Raw genomic sequence first — 27,782 nt, 5'->3', positions numbered from 1 at the left:
CCGCCCCACTGACCCTCCCGCCCCAATGAGTCGTGAGGTTTTGGCGTTTTATTGAGTATTCAAGCTGACAATCAAATACCTGCGCCTTCTGGATGGACACTTTGCTTCCGGTAAGCAAGCTAGTACAATAATTGGCCAATAAAGCAAGCCTTACCCAATGATCCTTATCCTAGGCGGGGCCTAATGGGAACGTATGGCCAATCAGCGGCGGCGTTACTTTTGCGGCTCCACGTCGGCACCAGCTGCGGGGCAAGATGGAGGCGCTGATTTTGGTAGGAGCTGGAGGGGCAGCAGAGATGCTGTGGTGTCCACAGGGGCCGGGAGTCAGGGTTCAGCCCGAGTGGGAGACGGGGAAGGAGAGTTCTGGGTAATTCTTGGGGACTGAAGGTTCTGCTGACCCTTGGACTAAGTGTGTGGCCTAATGTAGGAGCTAAAGCCTTGGTTTAGAGTAGGAAGCCCTTTGGGGGAGAGGGCATAGAGTCGGTGGAAAGTTGAAGGCAGCCCATAGACTCCTTAGGATACACAGACCTGTAGGGGTACTGGATTAGGATCCTTCAGGTTGCCCCTTATTTTTAGCATTGTGGATGATATCCTGATTTTAATTTATTAAACCACCAAACTCGCCCCATATTGTAAGAAAAGAATACAGATGTTTTGTCGTTACAGACTCCTTCTCATGGTTTCCCAAGTTTAACTCTCCATGCCGATTCCCTGCCACATTCCTTCAGGAAACTGTTTTGTCTTCGGTTTCCTGTTAATCCCTATTATATAGGTTTGTCGTTATAAAGAATCAGTATTCCATCAAAGTTCTGGGATACCGGATAAAGTTAGCATGGATTGTGGAATATTTTTTCTAGACTCCTTATTCTGTTCTCCTTTTCTCTACCCATTTAGACCTTAGGAATTCTTTTTTTTTTTTGAGACCGAGCCTTGCTCTGTTACCCAGGCTGGAGTGCGCACGTGGCGCGATCTTGGCTCACTGCAATCTCCGCCTCCCGGGTTCAAGCTATTCTCCTGCCTCAGCCTCCCGAGTAGTTGGGACTATAGGCGCGTGCCACCACGCCCAGCTACTTTTTTTGTATTTTTAGTAGAGACGTGGTTTGACCATGTTGGCCAGGCTGGTTTCGAACTCCTGACCTCAAGTGATCCGCCCCCCTCCGCCTCCCAAAGTGCTGGGATTACAGGCTTGAACCACCGCGCCTGGCCAGGAATAATAATAATAATAATAATTATTATTATTATTATTATTATTATTATTTTGAGACAGAGTCTCGCTCTGTCGCCCAGGCTGGAGTGCAGTGGCGCAATCTCGGCTCACTGCAAGCTCTGCCTCCCGGGTTCACGCCATTCTCCTGCCTCAGCCTCTCCGAGTAGCTGGGACTACAGGCGCCCGCCACCACGCCTGGCTAATTTTTTTGTATTTTTAGTAGAGACGGGGTTTCACCGTGGTCTCGATTTCCTGACCTCGTGATCCTCCCGCCTCGGCCTCCCAAAGTGCTGGGATTACAAGCGTGAGCCACCGCGCCCGGCCTATTATTATTATTATTATTATTATTTTTGAGACGGAGTCTTGCTCTGTCTCCCAGGCTGGAGTGCAGTGGTGCGATCTCGGCTCACTGCAAGCTCCGCCTCCCGGGTTCACGCCATTCTTCTGCCTCGGCCTCCCGAGTAGCTGGGACTACAGGCGCCCGCCACCACTCCCAGCTAATTTTTTGTATTTTTTAGTAGAGACGGGGTTTCACCGTGTTAGCCAGGGTGGTCTCGATCTCCTGACCTCGTAATCCACCCACCTCGGCCTCCCAAAGTGCTGGGATTACAGGCGTGAGCCACCGTGCCGGGCCAGGAATTCATATTGTATGATTTAGGGTGCTAATTTCTCCCTCTCTGGTTACATGAGAATTGTGGTTGCTAAAGGGGTGTATTAGCCCTCTTGTCCATATGATGCTTTATGCTTGTTCTAACAAATAAAATACCTGTTACCCCTTTTTAGAACTGGACCAGAGAATTTCTCTCAAAAGTGCCCTATTTTGCGATTTGGAGGGGTGTGTGTGTGTGTGTGTGTGTGTGTGTGTGTGTGTGGGTAGGTAGTATAGTGCAGGAATTTAACTCCCAGCCTCCTTCCTTAATTGGCTTGAACTCTAGGCCTTTTTCCAAAGAAGCTTGTCTTTTATTTTCCTTCAGATCTCCTATGCATACACATTCAGATCCTCGTCAGATAAAGGAATAACAGGTTTTAATTCCTCTCTTTCAGTTAAAGACAGTTAATTCCTTATGTCGGTTGGTCAAGTATAGGTAAAAAGCTTAAAATCTGAGTAGTTTTAAATATTTTCTGTACCAAGCAGTTAACAAATATCTTTTTTTTTTTTTTTGAGATAGAGTCTGGCTGTGTTGCCCAGGCTGGAGTGCAGTGGTGCGATCTTGGCTCACTGCAACCTCTGCCTCCCAGAATCAAGCAATTCTCATGCCTCAGCCTCCCGAGTAGCTGGGGTTACAGGCACGCGCCACCACACCCAGCTAATTTTTGTACTTTTAGTAGAGACAGGGTTTCACCATGTTTGCCAGGCTGGTCTGGTCTTGAACTCCTGACCTCAAGTGATCTGCCCGCCTTGGCCTCCCAAAGTGCTGGGATTACAGGCATGAGCCACTGCACCCTGGCCAGTTAGCAATTTTTTTTTTTTTTTTTTTGGAGACAGTCTCACTGTGTCACCCAGGCTGGAGTGCAGTGGTGTGATCTCAGCTCACAGCAACCTCTGCCTCCCGGGTTGAAGCAATTTCTCCTGCCTCAGCCTCACAAGTAGCTGGGACTACAGGTGCGCGCTGCCACACCTGGCTAATTTTTTTGTATTTCAGTAGAGACGGTTTTACTGTGTTGCCCAGGCTGGTCTCGAACTCTTGAGCTCAGGCAATCCTCCCGCCTCAGCCTCTTATAGTGCTAGGATTACAGGAGTGAGCCACCGTGCCCGGCAGCAAGTATTCTTAATCAAGTAAGAGGTTGAGTGTGGTGGCTCATGCCTGTAATCCCAGCACTATAAGAGGCTGAGGCAGGAGGATCGCTTGAGCCTGGGAGTTTGAGGCTGCAGTGAGCTATGATTGTGCCACTGCACTCCAGCATGGGTGACAAAGCCAGACCCTGTCTCTAAAAAAATAAGAATAAAAAACCTCCCCCTAAACCCAATTGGCAGACTAGGATAGATTCTAGAGAATTGGTTTCTTTGGAAGTTTTTAGGCTTATCTATATATGTTTAGAAGGGAGCCTGCTTAAAGGTAAAGGAATGAGGAAGATAATACTTGGGGAGCCCTTTTAACAATGGGCCTGTGTGTGGTGGGTAAGTTGGGGGAGTTATATGTGAAAGTCTCTCTGTCGGGCGCAGTGCAGTGGCTCATGCATGTAATCCCAGCACTTTGGGAGGCCGAGGCAGGCGGATCACGAGGTCGAGAGATGGAGACCATCCTGGCCAACATAGTGAAACGCTGTCTCTACTAAAAACGCAAAAATTAGCTGGGCATGGTGGTGTGCGCCTGTAGTCCCAGCTACCTGGGAGGCTGAGGCAGGAGAATCGCTTGAGCCAGGGAGGTAGAGGTTGCAGTGTGCCGAGATCGCGCCACTGCACTCCAGCCCGGGACACAGTTAGACTCCGTCTCAAAAAAAAAAAAAAAAAAAAAAAAAAAAGGCCGGGCACGGTGGCTCACGCCTGTAAATCCAGCACTTTGGGAGGCCGAGGTGGGCGGATCACGAGGTCAGGAGTTGGAGACCAGCTTGACCAACGTGGTGAAACCCGGTCTCTACTAAAAATACAAAACTTAGCTGGGCGTGGCCATGCCTGTCATCCCAGCTACTCAGGAAGCTGAGGCAAGAGAATCACTTGAACCTGGGAGGCAGAGGTTGTAGTGAGCCGAGATGCGCCACTGCACTCCAGCCTGGGCGACAGAGCAACACTCCGTCTCAAAAAAAAAAAAAAAAGAAAGAAAAAGAAAAAGTCTCTCTGTCACATTTCTCTTCCCTTAGTTCTCTGTCTCTCCTTCCTCAGTGAAGTCTGTTTCAGCCTGCTTCTTCCTTATTTTTCTGCTTTAATCTATGCCTAATGGGCTGCAATCACAGATCCCTGCTAACTTGGTCAGGTAACCCTGGACTTTGCTTTTCAAACCACACTGATGCTTTGTTATGAGAAACCTATGTAATGCGGTTAGGGACAATCTGATCAAAGCATATTTTTCTGTCCTTTACAAGGTACATACATAGCTGCAGGATGTCGAGAAAAAGGGATGGGTAAGCTGCAGGGGGTCAAGAAGAACTGTTGATCAAAGTTTGCATTGATTGTGGAATTTCTAAATAACAATAAGTTCCCTTCTTTTAGGTACTTTACAATGGGTCACATGGTCACATTTCTTTCTTGAATTAAGTAATCCAGCTCTAGCTTTCAAGCAGATTTGTCTGATCTCTGTCAGGTCTCCTTAGGCTTTAAGGAAAGGGATCCTTTCATCTCTTTTAGTTCCCAATGCTTAATAATAGTGATCTCAGCCTGCATCTTTGGACTTGGCTTCTTCTCTCTTGCTGTTTCTGCTGGTTCTCGCTTTTTGAGTTGTGAATGGAGAGGATCTCTGCGGTTCACCATTCTCCATTAATAACCTATGGAATCTTAAGGATTTCCCCTTCCTCCTTCCCGCTTTACTTTTTTTCTTTAAAGCTGAATTACTCGGGCCGGGCTCGGTGGCGCACGCCTGTAATCCTGAGGTGAGTGGATCACCTGAGGTCAGGAGTTCAAGACCAGCCTGACCAACATGGTGAAACCTGTCTCTACTAAAAATACAAAAATTAGCTGGGCCTGGTGGCACGCGCTTGTAATCCCCAGCTACACGGGAGGCTGAGGCAGGAGAATCGCTTGAACCTGGGAGGCGGAGGTTGCAGTGAGCCGAGGGCCATTGCACTCCAGCCTGGGCAAAAAGTGAAACTCTGTCTCAAAAAAACAAACAAAACTGAATTCTGTATCGGTTTAGATCTTTAAATCTTTGTTCATAGGTTTTATTTTTCCTAATCCTCTCTGGATTCACTTTCAGAGTGCTTCTCCAGTGCTTTACAGACTAGACTTCTAATTCTGTACTTTGTCTTACCTTAATATTTTAAAACCAGAACCAAATCCTAAATTCTAAGCCTCATTCAAAAATCAGGCCATCCAAAGTGCACAAGGATATGAGTATATATGGAGGAGGAAACTATGCAGAATATGTCAGTGACTTTAAAGGTTGATATTGCTCCTTGGCCTTCGCTTCCTGAATCATCTTAATGGGGCTTTTGTTAAATTCCTTTGGCCCTAACAGTAGAGGTACTTGGCCTAAATGCCCCCCTCCTCCTGCTCTGAGCAAAGGTATCAATTACATTAAGCCCCTAAAGCACTCCCATCTCGTTCCTGGCAGTCCCCTGTGCCCCTCTCCCAGCTGCGTCCTTGCTGGTGCCTGGCCCCTCCATTTCGTTAGGAGAAGCAATCTCCTCGTTCCTGCGCTGTGGAGATACATTTCTCAGCTAGAGCGCGAGCAGTGCCAGCACTGCCCCCGGTGAGGTCCCTGGCAGCAATAAAAATTTTTATTGTGATTATCTTGGTGTCGGGGTGTCCATCTGGGTTATTGCACACCTAGTTTAATTGATTGAAGTTTAATTTATTGACACTTCAAATTAAATGATCAGAATAAACTGTGCTGTTACTCTGGCCAGCTTGTTTTAATGGTTGATTGCTGGAAGCAGACCTCGGCTTGAACTAAAACCCCCAAAGAGCAATTGACGCTGCTTCTAACTCTCCCCATGTCTTGCCCTCCAAGAAGACCTTGTTATAGATTTCCGACGTATTTATATATATTTTTTCCCTCTCCTTCACAGTGGTGGGAAACAGTTGGTCCCTGGCAAGGTATAAATTATATCAAAGATCTAGGGGAGCTGTCACATGGTCAGAAGCGGAGGGGGGGCCTCCATGTGAAGAAAACCAGACCCTTGAGAAGCCAGGTCTGCCTTGGGAGGCAGAGGATGAATGCAATTATCCAGGTATTTGATGGAGCCTAGTGGCAGGTTTAGGGTCTTTTTTATCTAGATACTTGCTGCTGTTTCTTACTTTACTCCATTGACATGACTTGATTAGAGTCTGGATGTTGACAAGAAAACAGGTTGTGGAAAGGGAAACTAGAGGAGCAAATCAGATGGAGCAGGGATAAAGAATCAGTACCCATGTACCCACTTGTGCTGGAGTAATTAGGAAGAGGAAAGGCAGAGTGCCCAGGGGACAGCTGATGAAGATGGATTGGGAGAATGAGTCCATGCACTTGTAAGATGCTTGTGCTGGCAAGGGTCCTCTCACATTCTGTCCCTCCTGTTTCTGGGCAGAATAGGTTTCCTTTTTTTTTTTTTTTTTTTTTTTTTGAGATGGAGTCTGGCTCTGTCGTCCAGGCTGGAGTGCAGTGGCGCGATCTTGGCTCACTGCAAGCTCCGCCTCCCGGGTTCAGGCCATTCTCCTACCCCAGCCTCCCCGTAGCTGGGACTACAGGCACCCGCCACGACGCCCAGCTAATTTTTTGTATTTGTAGTAGAGACGGGGTTTCACTGAGTTAGCCAGGATGGTCTCGATCTCCTGACCTCATGATCTACCCGCCTCGGCCTCCCAAAGTGCTGGGATTACAGGCGTGAGCCACCGCGCCCAGCCAGAATAGATTTCCTTACATCAGATTATTAGGGGGATCTCTCCTGGCCTTACGTTCCCTAGCCTGTGTTACCTCTTCTGGTGTTTGACCACACCCATCTCTTCAGGAAGTCCTTCCTGTTGTGTAACCTAAGTTATATGTGCTGCAGATGAAGCCTTTTTTATTTGGCTTTTTATTTTCTCACTCTTTTTTTTTTTTTTTTTTTTTTTAGACAGAGTCTTGCTGTTGTTGCCCAGGCTGGAGTGCAATGGCATGATCTTGGCTCACGGCAACCTCCGCCTCCCAGGTTCAAGCGATTCTCCTTCCTCCGCCTCCCGAGTAGCTGGGATTACAGGCCCCCGCCACCACGCCTGGCTAATTTTTGTATTTTTAGTAGAGACGGGGTTTCGCCATGTTGGCCAAGCTGGCCTCGAACTCTTGACCTTGTGATCCACCCGCCTTGCCCTCCCAAAGTGCTGGGATTACAGGTGTGAGCCACTGCGCCCGGCCTATTTTCTCACTCTCAATGCAGATATCCCATCCATAGCCAATTGCCCTGGATAACTCGGTCAACTAATTTTCTGCAACTCCTTTTCTGTTGTGTAGTTTTAGAGGGAGACTAAAACCAGAGGAGAACAGAGCAATTCTGCCTCAGGGGGTTGATTTGGGGGCATAAATAGACTGAAAGATAACACAGAGGCTGTCATTTCAGTCTTTCAGAGACTAGCTTTTTGTTTTCAGGAGCAAAAGCAGGGAGCTGTGGCGGGGAGTAGAGGGATAAATCATGATACAAATCATGACCCAGGACTCATCAGGAATGGATCTAGCCCCGTTTGATTTTTTTCCTTTTCTGAGTAATATTTAAGTGAGGGCTCCTGGATTACCAAACTGAGAAGGCAGAATGTTCTAATGGTGCTCTCAGGCCTCAAGTCTGGAGTACAGTCTGATTTCTCCTTATTCAGTTCATCTCTCTTCCCAGCAGTACTGCTTTGTCCCTCATTTCTGTGATTCTTTCACTTCCATGATAGTTGAAGAATTAGAGACTATGTGACCCCTGGGTAAAAAATTATCCAGCAAGGCCGGGCACGGTGGCTCACGCCTGTAATCCAGCACTTTGGGAGGCCGAGGCGGGCAGATCACGAGGTCAGGAGTTTGAGACCAGCCTGACCAACATGGTGAAACGCCGTCTCTATCAAAAATACAAAAATTAGCCAGGCGTGGTGGCACATGCCTGTAATCCCAGCTACTCAGGAGGCTGAGGCAGGAGAATAGCGTGAACCTAGGAGGCGGAGGTTGCAGTGAGCCACTGCACTCCAGCTTGGGCGACAGAGTGAGACTCTGTCTCAAAACAAAAAAATTTTCCAACAGACAGGCTTTCTGAGTTTTGAGAAAGGTCCTGAGACTTTGCATTCCTAAAAAGCTTAGGGTTTGGTTATCTTTGTCCTGCCCATTTCATAGTCACCAAATTCAGCCATTGAAAGCTGGAGGTGGCTGGGCATGGTGGCTCACGCGTGTAATCCCAGCACTTTGGGAGGCTGAGGCAGGCGGATCACCTGAGGTCAGGAGTTCAAGACCAGCCTTACCAACATGGCAAAGCTTTGTGTACTAAAAATACAAAATTAGCCAGGTGTGGTGGTGGGCGCCTGTAATGCCAGCTATTTGAGAGGCTGAGGCAGTAGAATCGCTTGAACCTGGGAGGTGGAGGTTGCAGTGAGCCGAGAGTGCGCCATTGCACTCCAGCCTGGGCAACAAGAATGAAACTCGGTCTAAAAAAAAAAAAAAAAGAAAGGGAAAAAAAAAAGAAAGCTGGAGGGGGCGTGGTTGCTGACCTTTATTCCCCCTGCTGGCTGTTAGTTTTCTCAGTCATACTTATTAATTTATGAAGGCCGCACACACATTTATTGAAGTCATTACTGGGTGCCAGGTAGAGTAGAGGGGGTGATTTACAAAAGTATCACTCATTTCCCCTCTTTTTCCTGCCCCCTCTACACCATCTTATTATCTTCAGAGAGAATCTCATTTAATTCTGAACTTGACTCTGTGAACTCTTTGAAATCATAAAAACATTATTTTTATTTATATATATATTTTTTGAGACAGAGTCTTGCTCTGTCATCCAGGCTGGAGTGCAGTGGTGTGATGATCTTGGCTCACTGCAATCTCCATCTCCGGGGTTTAAGCAATTCTCATGCCTCAGCCTCCCAAATAGCTGGGATTACAGGCATGTACCACCATGCCCAGCTAATTTTTTTGTATTTTTAGTAGGGACAGGGTTTCACCATGTTGCCCAGGCTGGTCTCAAACTCCTGAGCTCAAGCTATTTGTCCCCACATTGGCCTCCCAAAGTGCTGGGATTACAGGTGGGAACCATCATGCCTAGCCATGAAATCATAAAAAAATTTGTGAATGTATTTTGCTGGGAATAAGGTCCATAGATTTAATTGGTTTATCAAAGGGGTCTGCTGTAACTCAAAAAAGGCATTAACCTTAACTGATCTAGGTCAAGCCTCTCATTTCTCTGATGAAGAAGCTGAATCTCAGAGAAAGGGAAAATTTGAGTTAATGGCTGATCCCCATTATAATACAAGTATTGTAGCCAGGCGTGGTGGTGCATGCCTGTAGTCCTAGCTATTTGGAAGGCTGAGGCAGGACTCCTTGAGCCCAGGAGTTCAGGTCCAGCCTGGGCAACATAGCAAGACCCTGTCTCTATTTAAGAGATGGATTGTAGGAGTTTAGAGACATTTTCTCCTGTAATATCAAAACTCTTGTTGACTGTGCTTTACATGTTTTGGATCTGTGTCAGATAGGAAGATTGTAGGTGTCTCTTCCTGCCGTCAGTTCTTCGCGAGTCATGTGTTGAGTTTTTTCTTTATAACCAGTATTTGGTCTCATGTCAGCTGGGTAGTGTTCTGTGGTACCAGTGGCTCCCACTCTTTCCTGAGCTGTGCTTTTTGAATCTAATCTTGTTTGTATACAGAAATAATTAACAGGGTGTGGTGGCATGTACCTGTAGTCCCAGCTACTTGGGAGGCTGAAGGGGGAGGATTGCTTGAGCCTGGGAGGTTGAGGCTGCAGTGACCTGTGATGGCACCACTGCACTCCAGCCTGGGTGACAAGAAGTAATAATAATATTAATAAATCTGATATAGGCTGGGCGTGGTGGCTCATGCCTGTAATCCTAGCACTTTGGGAGGTCGTGGGTGGATCACCTGAGGTCAGGAGTTCGAGACCAGCTTGGCCAACATGGCGAAACCCCGTCTCTACAAAAAACACAAAAATAAGCCGGGCGTGGTGGCAAGCACCTATAATCCCAGCTGCCTGAGAGGCTGAGGCAGGAGAATTGCTGGAACTCGAGAGGCAGAGGCTGCAGTGAGCCAAGATCACGCCACTGCACTTCAGCCTGGGCAACAGAGCAACACTGTCTCAAAAAAAAAAAATCTGATTTGTAAAAACTGCTCTCCCCTGTCAAAGACTTTAGCTAATTCTTCTTTTCTTTTCATCTGAAGTCCATAGGATTGTGGCTGGCAAATTGGAGCCCTTAACCCCAGAGGAGCTTTTAATTTTAAAAAAGTTGGCACAGGCCGGGCACGGTGGCTCACGCCTGTAATCCCAGCACTTTGGGAGGCTGAGGCGGGTGGATCACGAGGTCAGGAGATCTAGACCATCCTGGCTAATACGGTGAAACCCTGTCTCTACTAAAAAAAATACAAAAAAATTAGCTGGTCATAGTGGTGGGTGCCTGTAGTCCCAGCCACTCAAGAGGCTGAGGCAGGAGAATGTCATGAACCCGGGAGGCAGAGCTTGCAGCGAGTGGAGATCACACCACTGCACTCCAGCCTGGGCGACAGGGCGAGACTCCGTCTCAAAAAAAAAAAAAAAATAAGTAAAAGTTGGCACAGAGGCCAGGTGCAGTGGCTCACACCTGTAATATTAGCACGTTGGGAGGCCGAGACAGGCAGATTGCCTGAGTTCAGGAGCTCAAGACCAGCCTGGTCAAGATGGTGAAACCCCGTCTCTACTAAAATAAAAAAAATCAGTTGGGCATGGTGGCCATCACCTGTAATCCCAGCTACTGAGGAGGCTGAGGCACGAGAATTGCTGGAACCCGGGAGGCGGTTGTCAAAAAAAAAAAAAAAAGAGTGTTGGCACAGAGTCAGGAAGTCTATCTACTTAGCCATTTGGAGCTGGGAGTGGTATCTAGGAATTTCTCCTTCTATTTTTTACCTTCTTAGTTTTACTTTATAAACAGGATTGAGAGAAGAGAATCTTGTTACAGTTTTTAATTCATCAAGACCCATTGCCACATCAGGGTAACCCCTTTCGGTATGGCCTTAAGGAATTTTTTTTTTTTTCTTTTTTTTTGAGTTGGAGTCTTGCTTTGTCACCCAGGCTGGAGTGCAGTGGTGTGATCTCAGCTCACTGCAACCTCTGCCTCCCAGGTATAAGCGATTCTCCTGCCTCAAACTCCTGAGTAGCTGGGATTACAGGCGTCTGCTACCACGCCTGGCTAAGTTTTGTAATTTTGGTAGAGACGGGGTTTCACCATGTTGGCCAGGCTGGAAGGATTTATTTTTAAGTAGACAATGAAGAACTTTTTAGTGATCTCAGTCAGCTTCTTTTTTTTTTTTTTTTTTTTTTGAGGCAGTCTCTTTTGTGTAGGGTGGAGTGCAGTAGCGCAATTGTAGCTCACTACAGCCTTGAACTCCCAGGCTCAAGCGATCCTCCTGCCTCAGCATCCTGAGTAGCTGAGACTACAGGTGCATGCCACCATGCCTGGCTAATTTTTTATTTTTTTTTTAAGTTCTTGCAGAGACAGGGTCTCACTGTGTTGCCCAGGTTGGTCTTGAACTCCTGGCTCTAGTGATCCTCCTGCCTCAGCTTCCAAAAGTGCTAGGATTACAGGCATGAGCCACTGCGCCTGGCCTCCATATTCTTATTTGTGCTCTTTCAGCTCTGTAGATAGCATCCTGTAATTCCCTCCATAAAGGCTTCTTGTTTTTTTCCCCTAAATGAGTCAATTCATTATAGTTCCCAAGTATCCTATCTTCCCCAAACACTATTCCCCCAGTCGTCTGGTAGCTTACTAAGATCTTACCCCAGAGGGTTCTCTTACTATATACATTGTGAACAGACTTAATTCAGTTATTTTTTCAGGGCCCATCTCTATTAGTTTGTCCTACAAGACACACAAATGGAGAGCTTTTGCCGGGTGCGGTGGCTCACGCCTATAATCCCAGCACTTTGGGAGGCCGAGGCTGGCGGATCACAAGGTCAGGAGATCGAGACCATCCTGGCTACAGTGAAACCCCATCTCTACTAAAAATACAAAAAATTAGCCGGGCATGGTGGCAGGCGCGTGTAGTCCCAGCTACCCAGGAGGCTGAAGCAGGACAGCTTGAACCGGGAGGCGGAGCTTGCAGTGAGCTGAGATCGTGCCACTGCACTCCAGCCTGGGCGACAGAGCGAGATTCCATCTCAAAAAAAAAAAAAAAAAGAGCTTTTATCCGGAGCTGCCTTTGAAAAATATTTTTGCGAATGACTATAATCCTGTGGAAGCTGCAGGTCACCGAGAAGGCCCACAGGGGGCAGCACTAGGAATGACTCTTCCACTCTAGTCTTCTATGTGCTAGGGGAGAGAGTTCTTGGAGATGTTGATGCTTTTCACCAGGCTTTAGAAGCCCCTGACTGAGGTCCGGCACGGTGGCTCACCCCTGTAATCCCAGCACTTTGGGAGGCTGAGGCAGGCAGATCATGAGGTCAGGAGTTCGAGACCAGCCTGGCCAATTTGGTGAAACCGCGTCTCTACTAAAAATACAAAAATGAGCTGGGCGTGGCGGTGTGTGCCTGTAATCCCAGCTTCTTGGGAGGCTGAGGCACGAGAATCACTTGAACACAGGAGGTGGAGGTTGTAGTGAGCCGAGTTTGCCCCACTGCACTCCAGCCTGGGTGACAGACTGAGACTCCGTCGCAAAAAAAAAAAAAAAGAAGCCCCTAGGCCGGGCGCGGTGGCTCAAGCCTGTAATCCCAGCACTTTGGGAGGCCGAGGCGGGCGGATCACGAGGTCAGGAGATCGAGACCATCCTGGCTAAGACAGTGAAACCCCATCTCTACTAAAAATACAAAAAATTAGCCGGACGTGTTGGCGGGCGCCTGTAGTCCCAGCTACTCGGGAGGCTGAGGCAGGAGAATGGCATGAACCCGGGAGGCGGAGCTTGCAGTGAGCCGAGATCGCGCCATTGCACTCCCGCCTGGGAGACAGAGCAAGACTCCGTCTCAAAAAAAAAAAAAAAAAAAAAAAAAAAAAAGAAGCCCCTGAGATCAAAGATTCATTTGCAGCAGCCTAGTTGCTTGTTCTGTGGTGTTTCACCTGTCTTGAGGACAGCATTCTTGTTTTCTTGATAATAAAAACATAAATACATGAAAATCTGTCTAAGTCACCCAACCTCCCACAAAACAATCTGCCTATACATCATTTCCAAGCACGATTAGCATTTGAGGTGAAGTTCTGTTATACACTCAGGCTGTGGCTCTCTGAAAGTCAGTGCATCACAGAACTTTGTCTCGAAAGCTTTCTAGCAGCTACCCATTTTGGGAGTGGGAGGGAAGAATAGACCTTTTAAATTCTTTCAATGTGGCCCTAAGCTGATAAGGTCTTTCTCAACAGTCAGCATTTAATGTGTTACAAGGTCAAGCCTAGTCCATTGTCCTGGAAGCCCATTTCTCAGTAGCTGGGAGTTATTTATAAACTTGCCCTTTGCAAAAACTTAAAATGAAATTACATTATCAGTAATGACTTCTGGGGCCTTTAAACTGGCTAGTTTTATGGCATAGCCCTCCCCACTCCTGAGAGGTAAAAGCCCCAGGCTGAAGTGGAACCAGCTGCAGTCAGGAGGTGGCAGGAGAAGTAAAGAAGCTGCTGGCTGGCTCCAGCTGTAGCAGAATGGAGAATTGAAGCGGCATTTAAGCTCCTGCCTAAATTCTCAGCTTTATTTAGTATGCTTCCTCCTTTGGAAGTTTGAAATGACCAGCCTTTTCTGTAATGCCTTCTTTCCCTTTTGAGAGCTCCAGTAAGCTCTATGTCAAATCTAGTCTTTATCCTTGTCCTCCTTAGCCTGTCTTTTATTCTTCCCAGGAAGATCCAATGTTTCTGTTTTTGGGGTTTCTTTGATAATGTCTTCTAGGAAGACAGTGAAAAGAACCAAGAGCAGAACCCGGGGATATGTTGTCTCTTTGCCGGTGTGGCTGTCATAGGAACTCACACCGTGTTGGCCACAAAGGACATTGTCTGACTCTTCCAGTTGGCTGGTGGCCATTAGGGCTTTTCTTTTCTTTTGGTTCTAGGGATGCCAGACTCTATGGCTGCAAGAACCAGTTTCCTATGCCAGGTTAATGCCCAGCTTAAACTAATGGGCAGCTCTCTAAAGTTGCTGTGAATGTGGATAGAGGAACAGAGCCAAAGATTTCCAGGAAAAGGTTGTGGGAAAAAATGATTTTGTCTAAATTTTGTTCCTTTTGGACTTCTTTTCTTCCATTAAGAAAACTCATTCCCATTGTTGTCTCCCTTTTGGAATTGAGGACCCAAGTTGTTAGAGAACTGAGCCTGCTTTACAGGAAGATCTTTCTGTGAGGAATTAGGAGTTAGGAGAGCTGCTTCTACTTGTGACCTTTTAAGACTAGACTCTAGAGGACTTCCCTCCACTAGGCAACAGAGTTCTTTAGTTTGAGAGAGGAGTTACTCATGCCCTGTTTATTCCAGAGTGTCACATATACAGGATGGGTATCTCTAAGGAGTGTTTATCAGAGGAGGGATAAAGTTGGTAGTAATATCACCCAAAGTGGCCACATCAGAAAATCCACTTATATGTGAAAGTCTAATTATAAGTAGTCCCCTAGATGCATACTGCATCAAGATATTTTAACTTTATTCTCAAACTTCCTTTATTCTCTGAATTATTCACCAAATATTGAGAGTTTAGTATGTGTCAGGCATTGTTCTGGACAAATGGGACAAACCAGCGAACAAAACAAAAATTGCAGTCCTCAAGAATTCAAGTAGGGAAAGCTTATGTTCCTCATCACCTTGTTGTCAAAAGACTGGCTTCCTTTTACTCCCATTCTGAACTGCCCTCCTCTGCCCCCGCAAACAGGGTTGATTCGTTGCATGGAACCATAAACCTCCTGAAGCCTCATGAGGCAATTTATGTTTGTAGAGGCTGCAGTTTCTGGGTTCTTGGCAATGATTTTTTCCTCCTCACTCTTGGATATCTGTCAAACACATACTTTTGTGTTTGACTCCTATGAGGACTGTGGGTTTCTTAAATAAGGCCAGGAAAGAGGTAGCAAAGCAACAGCCTTGTCTCACAGCACAAGGGATATCAGTGGTAAGTAATGTTGATTAGAAAATCAAGGAATGTAGGTCGGGCGCAGTGTCTCACACTTGTAATCCCAGTACTTTGGGAGGCCTAGGTGGGAGGATTGTTTGAGCCTAGGAGTTCAAGACCAGCCTGAGCAACACAGTGACACTTTTTCTCTTAAAAAAAAAAAAAAAAAAAAAAGGAATGTGAGGCTGCAAATACCTTTCATGCACACATCACTATCTCTCCACACTTTTGGTTTTTTCTATTCAATCAATTAGAGATGGGGTTTCACTCTGTCACCCAGCCTGGAGTGCAGTGGCGCAGTCATAGCTCAGTGTGGGCTTAAACTCCTGGGCTCAAGAGATCCTCTCACCTCAGCCTCCTGAGTAGCTAGGACTATAGATGCATGCCACCAAACCTGGCTAATTTTTTTTATTTTTGTAGAGATGGGGGCGTCTCCGTATGTTTCCCAGGCTGGTCTTGAACTGGCCTTAAGCAATCCTCCTGCCTCAGCCTCCTGCGATTTTTCTTCTAGTTAGCTGGCTCCCTCGAAGTTGCAGTGGTAGAGGAGAGCACCAGACCACCACAGGTTTCGCAAGTGATATACTTACAGTTGAAGAACCATTAAGACTGAGGCTGTGATTCCTTATTTGATTCTTGGTAGTGGAAAAAAAATTACCCTCTTGCGCACTCACTCTAGGCCCCAGAGTGTTTCTCAGATAGATCATCTTCTCACTGCTTCTTAACTCCCCCAAAATTCAGGTTGGCTTTTGTCCTTGGAAGTTAAGTGGTAGTGGTTAAGATACAGTGGAAGAATTGGAGAACATAGGAGAGTTTTTGGAAGATGGCTGTTTTACTAGGCTGCATTGAGAACTGGTATGCCTGTGCGTGCGTGTGTGTGTGTGTGTGTGTGTGTGTGTGTGTGTAAACGCTCTTTTCCCTCTGCTCAGTGTGTGGGTGGTTTAGGGAAGGCTTGCTTTATGCTTCTGCATTGCTACTGCATTGGGACTGCAGAAACTTCTAAGTATACTAGGACATTCAACCCTATTTTTAAATGGCCTTGTTCAGTGCCTTTTAATTAATCTGGTCACATTCTATAGCCACCTGTACATGGGAGAGCAGGAAGGGAGAGGGTAATTTGGAAAATAACTGTACCATAATATTTGGAAATAACAGCATGACCTCTCTTGATTAAGCCCCCTGTGAGTCAGAGAAACTGTTTCTCTGATGGTACTTTGGAATCCTTTGTTTAAATGCTTTCTCCGTCAATTCAGTTTACTTACCCTGGGTCTTTCTCAATGGGAAATATCAAAATCTGACCATGTTGAGGTAAGGGACTTACAGAGGTACCTCTGTATCCCCTTGCAGCCCCAGTGGGACTAGGGGAAGGTATCTGGTTTACCAGTGGTGGTGGGAGCCTTCAGGACTGAAGGTATGTTCGTATCTCTTCAGGAACCTTCCCTGTATACTGTCAAAGCCATCCTGATTCTGGACAATGATGGAGATCGACTTTTTGCCAAGGTGAGATTCCCTTTTGAATTAGTTTAGGAACAGCACAAAGGCTTATTCTGAGATTTGAATCTTGGGACTGATCCCCTATTAACTCATGTTCCTCAGTAGTATAATTTTAAGAATACTTCCATCTTTTTTTTTTTTTTTTTTTGAGATGGAGTTTCACTCTTGTCACCCAGGCTGGAGTGCAGTGGCGCGACCTTGGCTCACTGCAGCCTCAGCCTCCCGAGTAGCTAGGATTACAGGCACGTGCTACCATACCTGGCTAATTTTTTGTATCTTTAGTAGAGACAGGGTTTCAGCATGTTGGCCAGACTGGTCTCAAACTCCTGACCTCATGATTCGCCCTCCTCCGCCTCCCAAAGTGTTGGGATTACAGGTGTGAGCCACCACACCTGGCCTGAATTCTTCCATCTTATCTTGCCTACTCCAGATAAAACCTGTTTTCTTTTGTCCCTTAGTTGTACTGCTGCCCTGCTTGCTGTCCTCAGACTTTGACCTCCTTTGTTGTCAGCATCAGATTAGGGAAAAGCTTTGAAACCTTGGTTCCTAACAAAGCAGTATGTAGATGCTAAGAGGCAGCCCGCCCATGTCCATCATATTCCTGTCCCCTTCCCTTCTACCATGTCACCCTACCTGGGTTTTTCCAGAGAATTCTCTTGCAGTTCCAAGGTTCCATTCCTAGGTTTATAGTCACCATCAAGCTTGTTACCTCCTGACTTTCCCAGAGTGATGTTTCCAACTTTAGATCTGTTGGAAGAAAGAAGAAAGGACACCCTCTCTCCCTCCATATTCTCCCCCTCCTGTAGAAATTTCTTCTGTCCCTGGTGTATTAACTCCGGGCGAGCATAGCATAAATCAATCAGCAGGTAGAGATTAGTTTAGAATTCACCAGCTGTTCCTCCCAGTAATTGGATGTAACTATGCAGGACACCTTTTGAAACAGTTATCCAGTTACTAAATGCCAGACCTGTCATAGGTCTTCAGCTGACTGCGACGGATTAGCCCCTAAAGAGCTAGCGATTTAGCAGCCTGCATCTCCGCCCCCTTGCCAGGGAGAGCCTGAGAATGGGCTCAGTGGTATGCTGGATGCTTCTTTCAGCTTGCAGAAAAGAAAGCTACGATAGACCATAGGGCAGGGTTTGCCTTTCTTTGGAGGAGGTTTCTGTAGCCTTTCCCCATTCCTGAGCTTCATACAGTGAGTGGGGGTCTATGGAAGTGTTCTGTGCTTCTAGTGTTTTTTGTGTTCTCTGGCACTGCTTCCTGACATGGGGTAGCTCCTAGAAAACACTTGATGAGAATGGTTTTAGGAGAGGTCTAGATTGCAGACAGTGCAGAGTCTCACTGTAGGGCTGGTAGGCTTCTGCCCTCAGACAGCCTTAGAAATGTGAGGTGGGGTTGCTTCTGGCAGGGTCTTTTATTTATTTTTCTTGGATTACTCACTGCCCATTCTCTGCCTCTACAGTCCTTCCTTTTCCGTGTCAGTATTTCTCCCTTGCCCCATGCCTTGAAGGAGAGAAATCCAAGATCCCAGGGCAAAACATAGTCACTAATCATTCTGGCTTCCAGCTCTAGTGACCCAACCCTGTCTCCTTTCCCTCTGACCAGTACTATGACGACACCTACCCCAGTGTCAAGGAGCAAAAGGCCTTTGAGAAGAACATTTTCAACAAGACCCATCGGACTGACAGTAGGTCATTTTCCTTTCACTACTACCCGTGTTGGGGGGAACCATGGTGGAAAGGGGGTGGTAACAGGGCTGCGGAGAAAGGATGAAATGACTCTGCCTCCTTTTTCTTTTTTTTTCTTCCTCCCCTTGTATAATAAACTCTTCAGAATGTAATGGGGAGGTGAGTGTACCTCACACGGGAATACCGTGCTGGAAGGTTGGCTGTTAGCTACCTGTCTAGTCCCTGGATTTATGAGCCTCACTTGACAAATTTAACTGCAGCTCTGCTTATTGTACCGCATCCATTAGGGCAGGTAAATGGAAGTCTGTAAAGGTGACCGCTCTGCATTTTCACCTCCGAAGGATCGACTAGTATCCTGTCTCATATACAAGGAGGGAAATAGGTATAGTGGGCAGGAACAGAGGATGGTGGTTACAGAAGATACATTTAGACTCCCCCAAGTTCATACTTCTCTTCTCCTGCCACCACCCAAAAAGTGCAGATGATCTTCTGACTTTGGAGGTCATTACAGTCGGCCTCACCTTAGCCCAAAACAGCTGGATACTAGGAATTGGTGGTAACGCCTTCTTTTTTTTTTTTTTTTTTTTTTTGAGACAGAGTCTCTCTCTGTCGCCCAGGCTGGAGTACAGTGGCGAGATCTCAGCTCACTGCAACCTCCGCCTCCCAGGTTCAAGTGGTTCTCCCATCTCAGCCTCCCAAGTAGCAGGGATTATAGGTGCGCACCACCACGCCTGGCTAATTTTTGTATTTTTAGTGGAGACGGGGTTTCACCATGTTGGCCAGGCTGGTCTTGAACTCCTGACCTTAGGTGATCCACCTGGCGCGGCTTCCCAAGGTGCTAGGATTACAGGCGTGAGCCGCTGCGCCTGACTGGTAACTCCTTTCCTACTTCCTTATCTCAGGCCACCCACTCTTTTTACTTTTTTTCCCCCACCAGGTGAAATTGCCCTCTTGGAAGGCCTGACAGTGGTATACAAAAGCAGTATAGATCTCTATTTCTATGTGATTGGCAGCTCCTATGAAAATGAGGTGAGAATCCCCACCCCTCTTTGCTATTTCTGATCCTACTTTCTAAACCACAGGCAGTACATAGCCACTGGTTTGGGGCCCTAATAGAGCTGTATTCCTCTGGCTTCTGACCAAGCTAATGAAGTTGTCAGAGATCCCACCAGCCTCACAAACATGGCCCGGCAAATGAATCGCCTAGAAAGGAAGTTTTCCTAGATTAATCTTTTATATCCATTAGGAAACATCTCATATGTTTTAATACCCTTCCCTGAGTAGTGTTTTTTAAGATGGATTTCTGAGGTATGGTTAAGATTGCAGGGGGATACTTGCTTCTTCTATGAAGGGTCCATACCTGACTGAGTTTGAGCCAATTAGCTAACAACCTGGGTCATGTTGAAACCATACATTCTGAATGGGTCACTGGAGAAGACCTTGGGGTATAGTCCTAACCTGCTTCCTATATGCAGGAAAAGCTATTTGCCTCAGGTAGCAACTTCTAGGAGAATAGATAAATAAAAATAAGCCCCCAGATAATTTGAGGCAAAAGTAAAAGTTTGAGAAAGTCAACTGTTACTGAGCTCTTATTATTATAAGTGCTTTGTAAAGTACATTGTTATTTAAACCTCGTAGCACTTCTATGAGTTGTAGGCATTAGTGCCTTTGTCTTACAAATGAGGAAACCAAACCCTGAAGAACCATATGAAATTACTTGTTTGTGACCATTGTGAAAAGTACAAAAGTGGCAGTTATCTGATGTGGTTCAACCTAATAACTTTCTCAGGGTCACACGCAGAAAATGGCTCAGCTTGGATTCAAACCCATATCTGTCTGACTTAAAGTCCATGCTTTTTAAAAAATTTTGAGACATAGGCCAAACATGGTGGCTCACGCCTGTAATCCCAGCACTTTGGGAGGCCAAGGTGGGCGGATCACTTGAGGTCAGGAGTTTGAGACCAGGCTGGCCAACATGGCGAAATCCCGTCTCTACTAAAAATACAGGCCAGGCGTGGTGGCTCACACCTGTAATCCCAGCACTTTGGGAGGCCAAGGCAGGTGGATCACGAGGTCAGGAGATCGAGACCATCCTGGCTAACACAGTGAAACCCCATGTCTACTAAAAATGCAAAAAATTAGCCGGGCATGGTGCAGGCACCTGTAGTCCCAGCTACTCGGGAGGCTGAGGCAGGAGAATGGCGTGAACCCGGGAGGTGGAGGTTGCAGTGAGCCGAGATCATGCCACTGCACTCCAGCCTGGGCGACAGAGCGAGACTCTGTCTCAAACAAACAAACAACAGCAACAACAAAAATTAGCTGGGTGTGGTGGTGGGTGCCTGTAATCCCAGCTACTTGGGAGGCTGAGGCAGGAGAATTGCTTGAACCTGGAAGGTGGAGGTTGCAGTGAGCTAAGATTGCACCATTGCACTCCAGCCTGGGTGACAGAGCGAGACTCTCAAAAAAAAAGAAAAAACTTTGATACAGGGTCTTGTTCTGTCTCCCAGGCTGGACTGCAGTGGTGCGATCTCGGCTCACTGCACCCTCTGGCTCGCGGGCTCAAGTGATTCTACTGCCTTAGCCTCTCAAGTAGCTAGGACTGCAGGTGCCCACCACCATGCCTCGCTAATTTTTTTTTGTATTTTTTGTAGAGACAGAGTTTTGCCGTGTTGCCTAGGCTGGTCTCAACTCCTGAGCTCAAGCAATCGGCCTGCCTCGGCCTCCAAAAGTGCTGGGATAGAGTCAGAGTCTAGACAGGGTCTAGACGTTACAGGTGTGAGCCACTGTGCCCAGCCAATTAAAGTCCATGCTTTTTACACTAACTCTGCAGCCTTCCTCTGACCTCAGCTATTGCTTGGTTAATGATTTCTCTTCCTAAGACATCAGGTAACACATAAACAGTTGGTGAAGACATTGTAGAGGACTGTGACAGGAAAGTTCTGTTTAAACTTTTGGCTAAAAGAGATGTTGAATTGTGGGATCATGCAGCAGAATTTATTTCTGTGAGAAATCACAGGTCCTCTTCCTGTTGTGCTCTCACTTCCACCTTATGTTTTTGGTCCTTTGTGAAAGCCTGTGTCTTTTGATGTTTAATGAATTAGGAAGTTTTGTTTTTAGGTAGCAGCTTTCAGGGCCTTGAACCTTATCCTTCTGCCTCCTCTGTTTCCCAACAGCTGATGCTCATGGCTGTTCTGAACTGCCTCTTCGACTCATTGAGCCAGATGCTGAGGTGAGCAGGACATTCTTTTTTTTTCCCTCAAGTTATGATGGAAAGAGCAGGGCATTGTTGATTTCTTTTTGGGAGATAAAGTAACCATTCTTCAGGCCCAGGGATTATAGGGGATTGGCAAAGGCTGCAGGGAGTTGATTTAGTTTTAGAAGTTGGGTTTTGCCAGGCTCAGTGGCTCACGCTCATAATCCCAGTACTTTGGGAGGCCAAGGCGGGCAGATCACGAGGTCAGGAGATCGAGACCATCCTGGCTAACATGGGGAAACCCTGTCTCCACTAAAAATACAAAAAATTAGCCAGGCATGGTAGCAGGCACCTGTAGTCCCAGCTACTCGGGAGGCTGAGGCAGGAGAATGGCATGAACCTGGGAGGTGGAGCTTGCAATGAGCTGAGATCGCGCCACTGCACTCCAGCCTTGGCGACAGAGTGAGACTCTGTCTCAAAAAAAAAAAAAAAAAAAAGCAGTTGGGTTTATTAATTCACAATAATTCATGCTACTGGGGAGGAATGGATGGAGAGTATGTCCCTCCCATAGAATAATTCTCTTACTAAGGAAGAGGACTGGGAGGGAGCCGAATCTTTACCTCTGTGTTTACTCTTGTAATCCCCTGTGGCCCTGTCAGATCTGAGCATCCTCAAGGTGCTTTCCTGGGCTTCATTCTTGACATTAGAAGTAGGGAAAGGGCAAGCATAAGGAAGTGTCCCAGATGAAATGTCATTCAGTACTTCAGGAATGGAAGTAACACTCCCAATTTTTTTTTCTTTTTTTTTTTTTTTTTTTTTGAGATGGAGTCTCACTCTGTCACCCAGGCTGGAGTGCAGTGGCGTGATCTCTGCTCACTGCAACCTCTGCCTCCCAGGTTCAAGCGATTCTCCTGCCTCAGCCTCCCGAGTAGGGTAGCTGGGATTACAGGCACGCGCCACCATGCCTGGCTAATTATTGTGTTTTTAGTAGAGACGGGGTTTTACCATGTTGGCCAGGCTGGTCTTGAAATCCTGACCTCAAATGATCCACCTACCTTGGCTTCCCAAAGTGCTGGGATTATAGGCATGAGCCACTGTGCCCAGTTTTTTTTTTGACTTCTAGTCCTTGTTTTTTCCCTTCTGTAAAACAGGAAGCACCCAGGCAGGAGGATTGCATGAGTCAAGTTCAAGACAAGCCTGGGCAACACAGTGAGACCCTGTCTCTGCAAAAAATAAAAAAATTAGCCAGGTGTGGTGGTGCATGCCTGTAGTCTCAGCTACTCAGGAGGCTGAGGTAGGAAGATTGCTTGAGCCCAGGAGGTTGAGGCTGCAGTGAGCTGTGATCATGCTGCTGCACTCTAGCCTAGACGACATAGCAAGACCCTGTCTCAAAAAACAAAACAAAACAAAAAACAGGAAGCTTCTGCCATTTACCCTCTCCTCCCTTTCCACCTCCCCACTAGCCCTCTGTTCTCTGTTACCCGTGTAGATGGGTAATAGAAGAGATATAAGTTACTTTTCCTGAAAACATCCAGGGCTCTGAACTTCATTCCCCCAGCAGCTCCCAAGTGAACCCAGTACAGACATCCATCCAGACCAGAACAGCAGGTACTCTCAGCCCTGCAAAATCAGCAGGGTGAATGGCTCAGATTTCCTCAGGAAGGGGATGATTTATTTCTTATCCAGGTGAATGAGTAGACTTCATTTTGGGTAATCTAGTGAAAGACTCAAACTGACGGATGTGACAGGCCACATGCACCAACCACTGGATCTGAGGCTGTTGTATGCAGACCCTGCCCCCCTTTGGGCTTCTTTTCAGGGCCTGAGTAGAGCTGGTAAGGGACAGGGAGAAGAGGGAACAGAGAATGTCTCAGGAGGTTTGTCAGAGCTTGAGTACAAATAAGGTTTGCATTCAACCCCTCCCACCCCCAGCCACCTCCAGATTGAATCCTAGCTCTGTTTATATCGTTTTTTTCCACCCACTGATGTCAGTGTTTATGAGCAATGTTATGAGCAGCATCATGGCAGGTAGGAAAGAATAGCGTGGATAATCAACCCCTGAATAGTCAGAAATTGACTGTGTTATTTGAATCTCTTTCCATACATTCCTTATTCAGCAAACAAGAGTAGAAAGGGGTTTTGAGTGAACTAGCTAAAAAGTTCTTCACCTTATTTACTTCTTTTTGTGGTTGGTGGAAATGTTTATTGGTCTAGTTTAGGTTCCTCAATTCAGACAAGGTCCTAGGATTTCTTTCACACACAAGTTGGTTTTTCTCTTTTCTCTTGGGGACTCAGGAAAAATGTAGAAAAGCGAGCACTGCTGGAGAACATGGAGGGGCTGTTCTTGGCTGTGGATGAAATTGTAGATGGAGGGTAAGTTCTCTGACCTGCCTTGATCTTGGGTGAGGTGGTGGGATAACTGCCCCTGTCCTAAGTCAAGCAGGCTCAGTGGCCAGAGGTCCTATTCCCCGACAGCGAGGCACTCTGTGCCTTCAGGACAGAGTGAACAATGATCTCTTCTTTGTTTTTGCAGGGTGATCCTAGAGAGTGATCCCCAGCAGGTGGTACACCGGGTGGCTTTAAGGGTAAGCAGGAATGTGTTTCTCTGCATCCCCGCATCTATTCACAAACACCCTCCAGAGCCAGACCTGCTGGATGTGTCCAGTAGTTGGGGCTCATAGGATACATATAACCTTCTCTTTTTCTTTCAAATACATTCAGCCTTTCTCTTCCCTTCTCTTATTGTCCCAAAGAAAGAAGCAGAAATAACTTATTTCTACCCCAATATGGTGCCTAACATCTCATACAGTCTTTGCACAAAGTGGACATTTAATACATACTTATTTAATAAATGATAAAATAAACTTTAATATTTATGGTTTTGAAATTATAAAGGAACTTGAAGTTGGCTTATTCCCTTCTTGGAGATGGATCCAATCATCTGAGGCAGAAGAGTGTCTGTTTTGTCTTTTAAAGTGTTACATAGGGCTGGGCGTGGTGGCTCACACCTGTAATCCCAGCACTTTGGGAAGCCGAGGCCAGTGGATCACAAGGTCAGGAGTTCGAGACCAGCCTGACCAACATGGTGAAACCCTGTCTCTACTAAAGATACAAAAATTAGCTGGGTGTGGTGGTGCGTGCCTGTGATCCCAGCTACTCAGGAGGCTAAGGCAGGAGAATCGCTTGAGCCCGGGAGGTGGAGGTTGCAGTGAGCGAGATTGCACCACTGCACTCCAGCCTGGGCGACAGAGCGAGACTCTGTCTCAAAAATAAAAAATAAAAAAAATAATAATAATAAAGTGTTACATAACTGAGGATGGTACCTCTCCATTAGGAAGTACTTATTTGCCAGAACCTCAGTCCTCTTTGGTGCTAGTGATATCAGAAAGGGGCCTCTGAGTTAACCATAGAAGGCCCCAGGTCAGCTGAGGAGATAATGGTGGATGCAGAGAGAGCCCACCAACAAATTACACGGGTGCAAAGATGTCTGAGCAAAGCAAATCTCCCCATTCACAGAATGTCCTGGCTCTGACCTCCACAGAGTGAAAGCTGACAGTGCTTGATAATGGGAAATCTTCTCTCTTAACTGCTGTGGGCTCCATTTGCATAGTTTAATCTTCTCCTCTAACATATGTCTCTATGTGGCAAGAGAGAGGGTCCCCCCCACCAACTCCCTTCTTTGTCTTCTTAGGCTGCTGTTGCAGCAGTTTATTTCTTCAAATTAACATGCTGTCGTTACCCATCAGGCTTTGCGGGATCCATTAAACCACTCCTGGCTCCCCCTCATCCTTTCCCTAGTGATACTGATACTCAGAGAAGGCCTTTTCTGACTAGGGAATCAGGTCCTTCACCCCCAAGTTAAGGGAGTTGAGGATCAGATAACCTGCTGGTTACTCGGAATGGAGTTAAATCTTTTAAGAAGTCCTTCTGCCTTAAAATGGAAGCTGGATGAAATGACCCTTTTTTGTTCATAGTCCCTCTGGCCAAGTAAAATTGTAGCTGTACTAGTCCCTAGAAGGGACTGAGAAGTTCAGTGCATCTGCCCTTTGTTTCAGTTTAAAGGATCACTTTTTTCTTCTCTAATACCAGACTCCAATCAGGTCTTACTCCAGCTTTCTCCCACACTAAATGCTTGTGTCTCTGTGCCATAGGGTGAAGATGTCCCCCTTACGGAGCAGACCGTGTCTCAGGTATGACTCTCCCTTCTTCCTTTCCAGAGGGACTGGGTCACTAAAGAGGCTAGAACAGCATTCCACCTATACCTCCCAAGTCTGAGTGAGACTAGAGACTCAAGACACATCTTCCTTGGCTCCCTCTTATTCCAGAGAACTGGGACTCATACAGCCAGCCACTCCCTACCCCTACTTCCAACTCCTTTCTCAGTTTCCTGTGAGCAGTGCCTGTCAGCCTTGCTCTGTACCCTTCAAACCCTCCCTGCCTGATGCCTCATTCAGTGATTTATTCCCCAGCAGAGGCTTGCCTTAAGCAGATGGTCTGTGTGCATTTGTGCACACACTCTCTCTTTCTCTTACTATTCAAATGAGGGCTAAGCTGGAAATGCATATTCTAGAATATGCAGGTTTTGCAGATCCATCTTGCTACCTTGACTGCAGATAGATTGTCTACCTGATGTAGGGGGAAGGGAGGGGTTCCGTTTTCTACCCATTTGGAATTCTCACCAAGAAGTCTGGATTTGTTACCCGCCCCCTGCCTGCCGCCCCTTTTAACATATGTCCAGTAACTCCCATTTTTTTTTTTTCTTTTATACCAGGTATACCTCTTCTCTCTTCATCCCCTCAGTGGATTTGAATTTTTTTGGAATTTTCCAATCTCCTAGGGCCTTAGAGAGCTTCTTCCCATCTCTTTACTCTTGGGGATTTTCTATTCTCCATTCTTCTAAAGACAGGGAAGACAAGTGAGGGGAAGGAGATCCCCAGCCCTCATCCCTACCCTGCCCTGTCAGCAAGCTTTCCTCAATGCTGCTCTTATCTCTGCAGGTGCTGCAGTCAGCCAAAGAACAGATCAAGTGGTCACTCCTTCGGTGAAGATCCCACTGTTCCTGGCTCTTCATCCTCTTCAAAAAATTCGCATGTCTGCTGTGAATTTTCATCTAGTTCCCCAATCGATGCTCTCAGGGTCATCTCGGGGATCACAGGGATCCTTAAATCTCCATTCTGTTTGTGGTTGCCCCCCCCAACCTCCCCTACACCCTTCCTATTCTTTTTCATTCTTCTTGCAGTTCTGGGAGTAAAGCTCCCAGCATATTTAGATAATAGGGCAGGGGAAGCACCCTCTTTCTTTCTAGACTGGATTATGCTCACATGCTCCCCTGCCCTGACATTTTTGTAAATTCTGTGCCCTTTGCTGTAGCTACACTTCAGATTAAAGTAGGAGAAAGAATGTGCTGAGTGTTTTCCTCCCTTTGCCTTTACCTGGCCCTCATCCCGACAGCCCAGCAAGGGGAGGGAGAAAGAGAATTCTTTTCTATAGAACAGGTGGGGGTGGGGATGGGTAGGGATTTATCCAATCTAAGCCCTAGCCCCACTTAGTGACCTCAATGTTTTCTTCCATTCCTTCTTACTGCCCTGTCCTCTGCCTTGGAAGAGGCATTGGGAATAGCTCATAGGGAAGGGACAACATGGAAGAAACAGTGATTTAAATTGTATTGAATAGGGCATATAAAATGCATTCTGTACCCTGATCTGGCATATAGCTTCAAAACTGCCGTGGTGAGTGTCCATCTCTTAGTTAGCTACCTTAACTCTCCACCCTTACTACCTGTGGGATCTTTGCCTGGTTTGTCTTCTCTGTGTCCTGCAGCAAAGCCAGTTCCTAAAACTAAAACTCCATTCTAGTCTTGGGAAGAAAAGTTTCTACTCAGAACTGGGAAGGAGTGGAACTTATGACTTGGGCCTCTAGGCTGTCTCTGTCCCCTCAGCTCCCTGACATGCATTTACTCCTCTGCCGTGGGTCTGCAGTCGCTGCAGCCTACCCTCTCTCTGCCTCAGCCTTACACCTAAGCAGTAGGTCTGTGCTCTCCCTGTCTCTAGGTCGCTGAGAGAGGTGCTTTTCTTCATAAAACCTTTGGGATTTGGATTTCCCCAGGAAGATGGAGAATGGAATACTCACTCTTGGGTTTAATCTTTCCCCTTGACCCAGAACTTCCTCCCTACAAAAATGCCTTTAAAAACCTTCCTGAGACTTAAGCATTCTGCCCCACTTACTAACTGCCAGTTCTCCAGCACTGAAGTGGGGCAGATAACTGGGCATATTTAAGGGGGCATCTTTGTGTGAAAGATGCATGGAGTCAGGAGATAGCCACCTTCATAAACTGCTCTGTGCAAAGAGGAATAAAACATTTTTTCCAAA

At 46.6% G+C, this 27,782-nt stretch overlaps 1 protein-coding gene across 4 annotated transcripts; it reads left to right on the top strand.

The window, feature by feature from the left end:
- Nucleotides 1-166: 166 nt before the first annotated feature.
- Nucleotides 167-27,782, top strand: COPZ1 (COPI coat complex subunit zeta 1). Of its 4 annotated transcripts, none has more exons than XM_055247443.2 (9): nucleotides 167-272; nucleotides 16,470-16,538; nucleotides 18,138-18,219; nucleotides 19,158-19,249; nucleotides 21,394-21,449; nucleotides 23,709-23,786; nucleotides 23,947-23,998; nucleotides 25,565-25,603; nucleotides 26,411-27,782. In XM_055247443.2, the coding sequence occupies exons 1-9, from the start codon at nucleotides 255-257 to the stop codon at nucleotides 26,456-26,458; spliced, it is 534 nt and encodes a 177-aa protein (XP_055103418.1). In that variant the 5' UTR covers nucleotides 167-254; the 3' UTR covers nucleotides 26,459-27,782. The 4 variants fall into 4 exon arrangements, with proteins under 4 accessions (XP_055103418.1, XP_063477527.1, XP_055103419.1 ...); XM_063621456.1 differs by lacking the exon at nucleotides 167-272 and adding an exon at nucleotides 5,871-6,031; XM_055247444.2 differs by lacking the exon at nucleotides 25,565-25,603 and having other exon boundaries at nucleotides 203-272; nucleotides 23,947-23,986.

The sequence above is a fragment of the Symphalangus syndactylus genome, chromosome 17 (genome assembly GCF_028878055.3).
Source record: "Symphalangus syndactylus isolate Jambi chromosome 17, NHGRI_mSymSyn1-v2.1_pri, whole genome shotgun sequence".
Lineage (NCBI taxonomy): Eukaryota > Metazoa > Chordata > Mammalia > Primates > Hylobatidae > Symphalangus > Symphalangus syndactylus.
The sequence above is the reverse complement of the archived record's forward strand: the minus strand, read 5'-3'. Positions and strand labels throughout refer to the sequence as shown.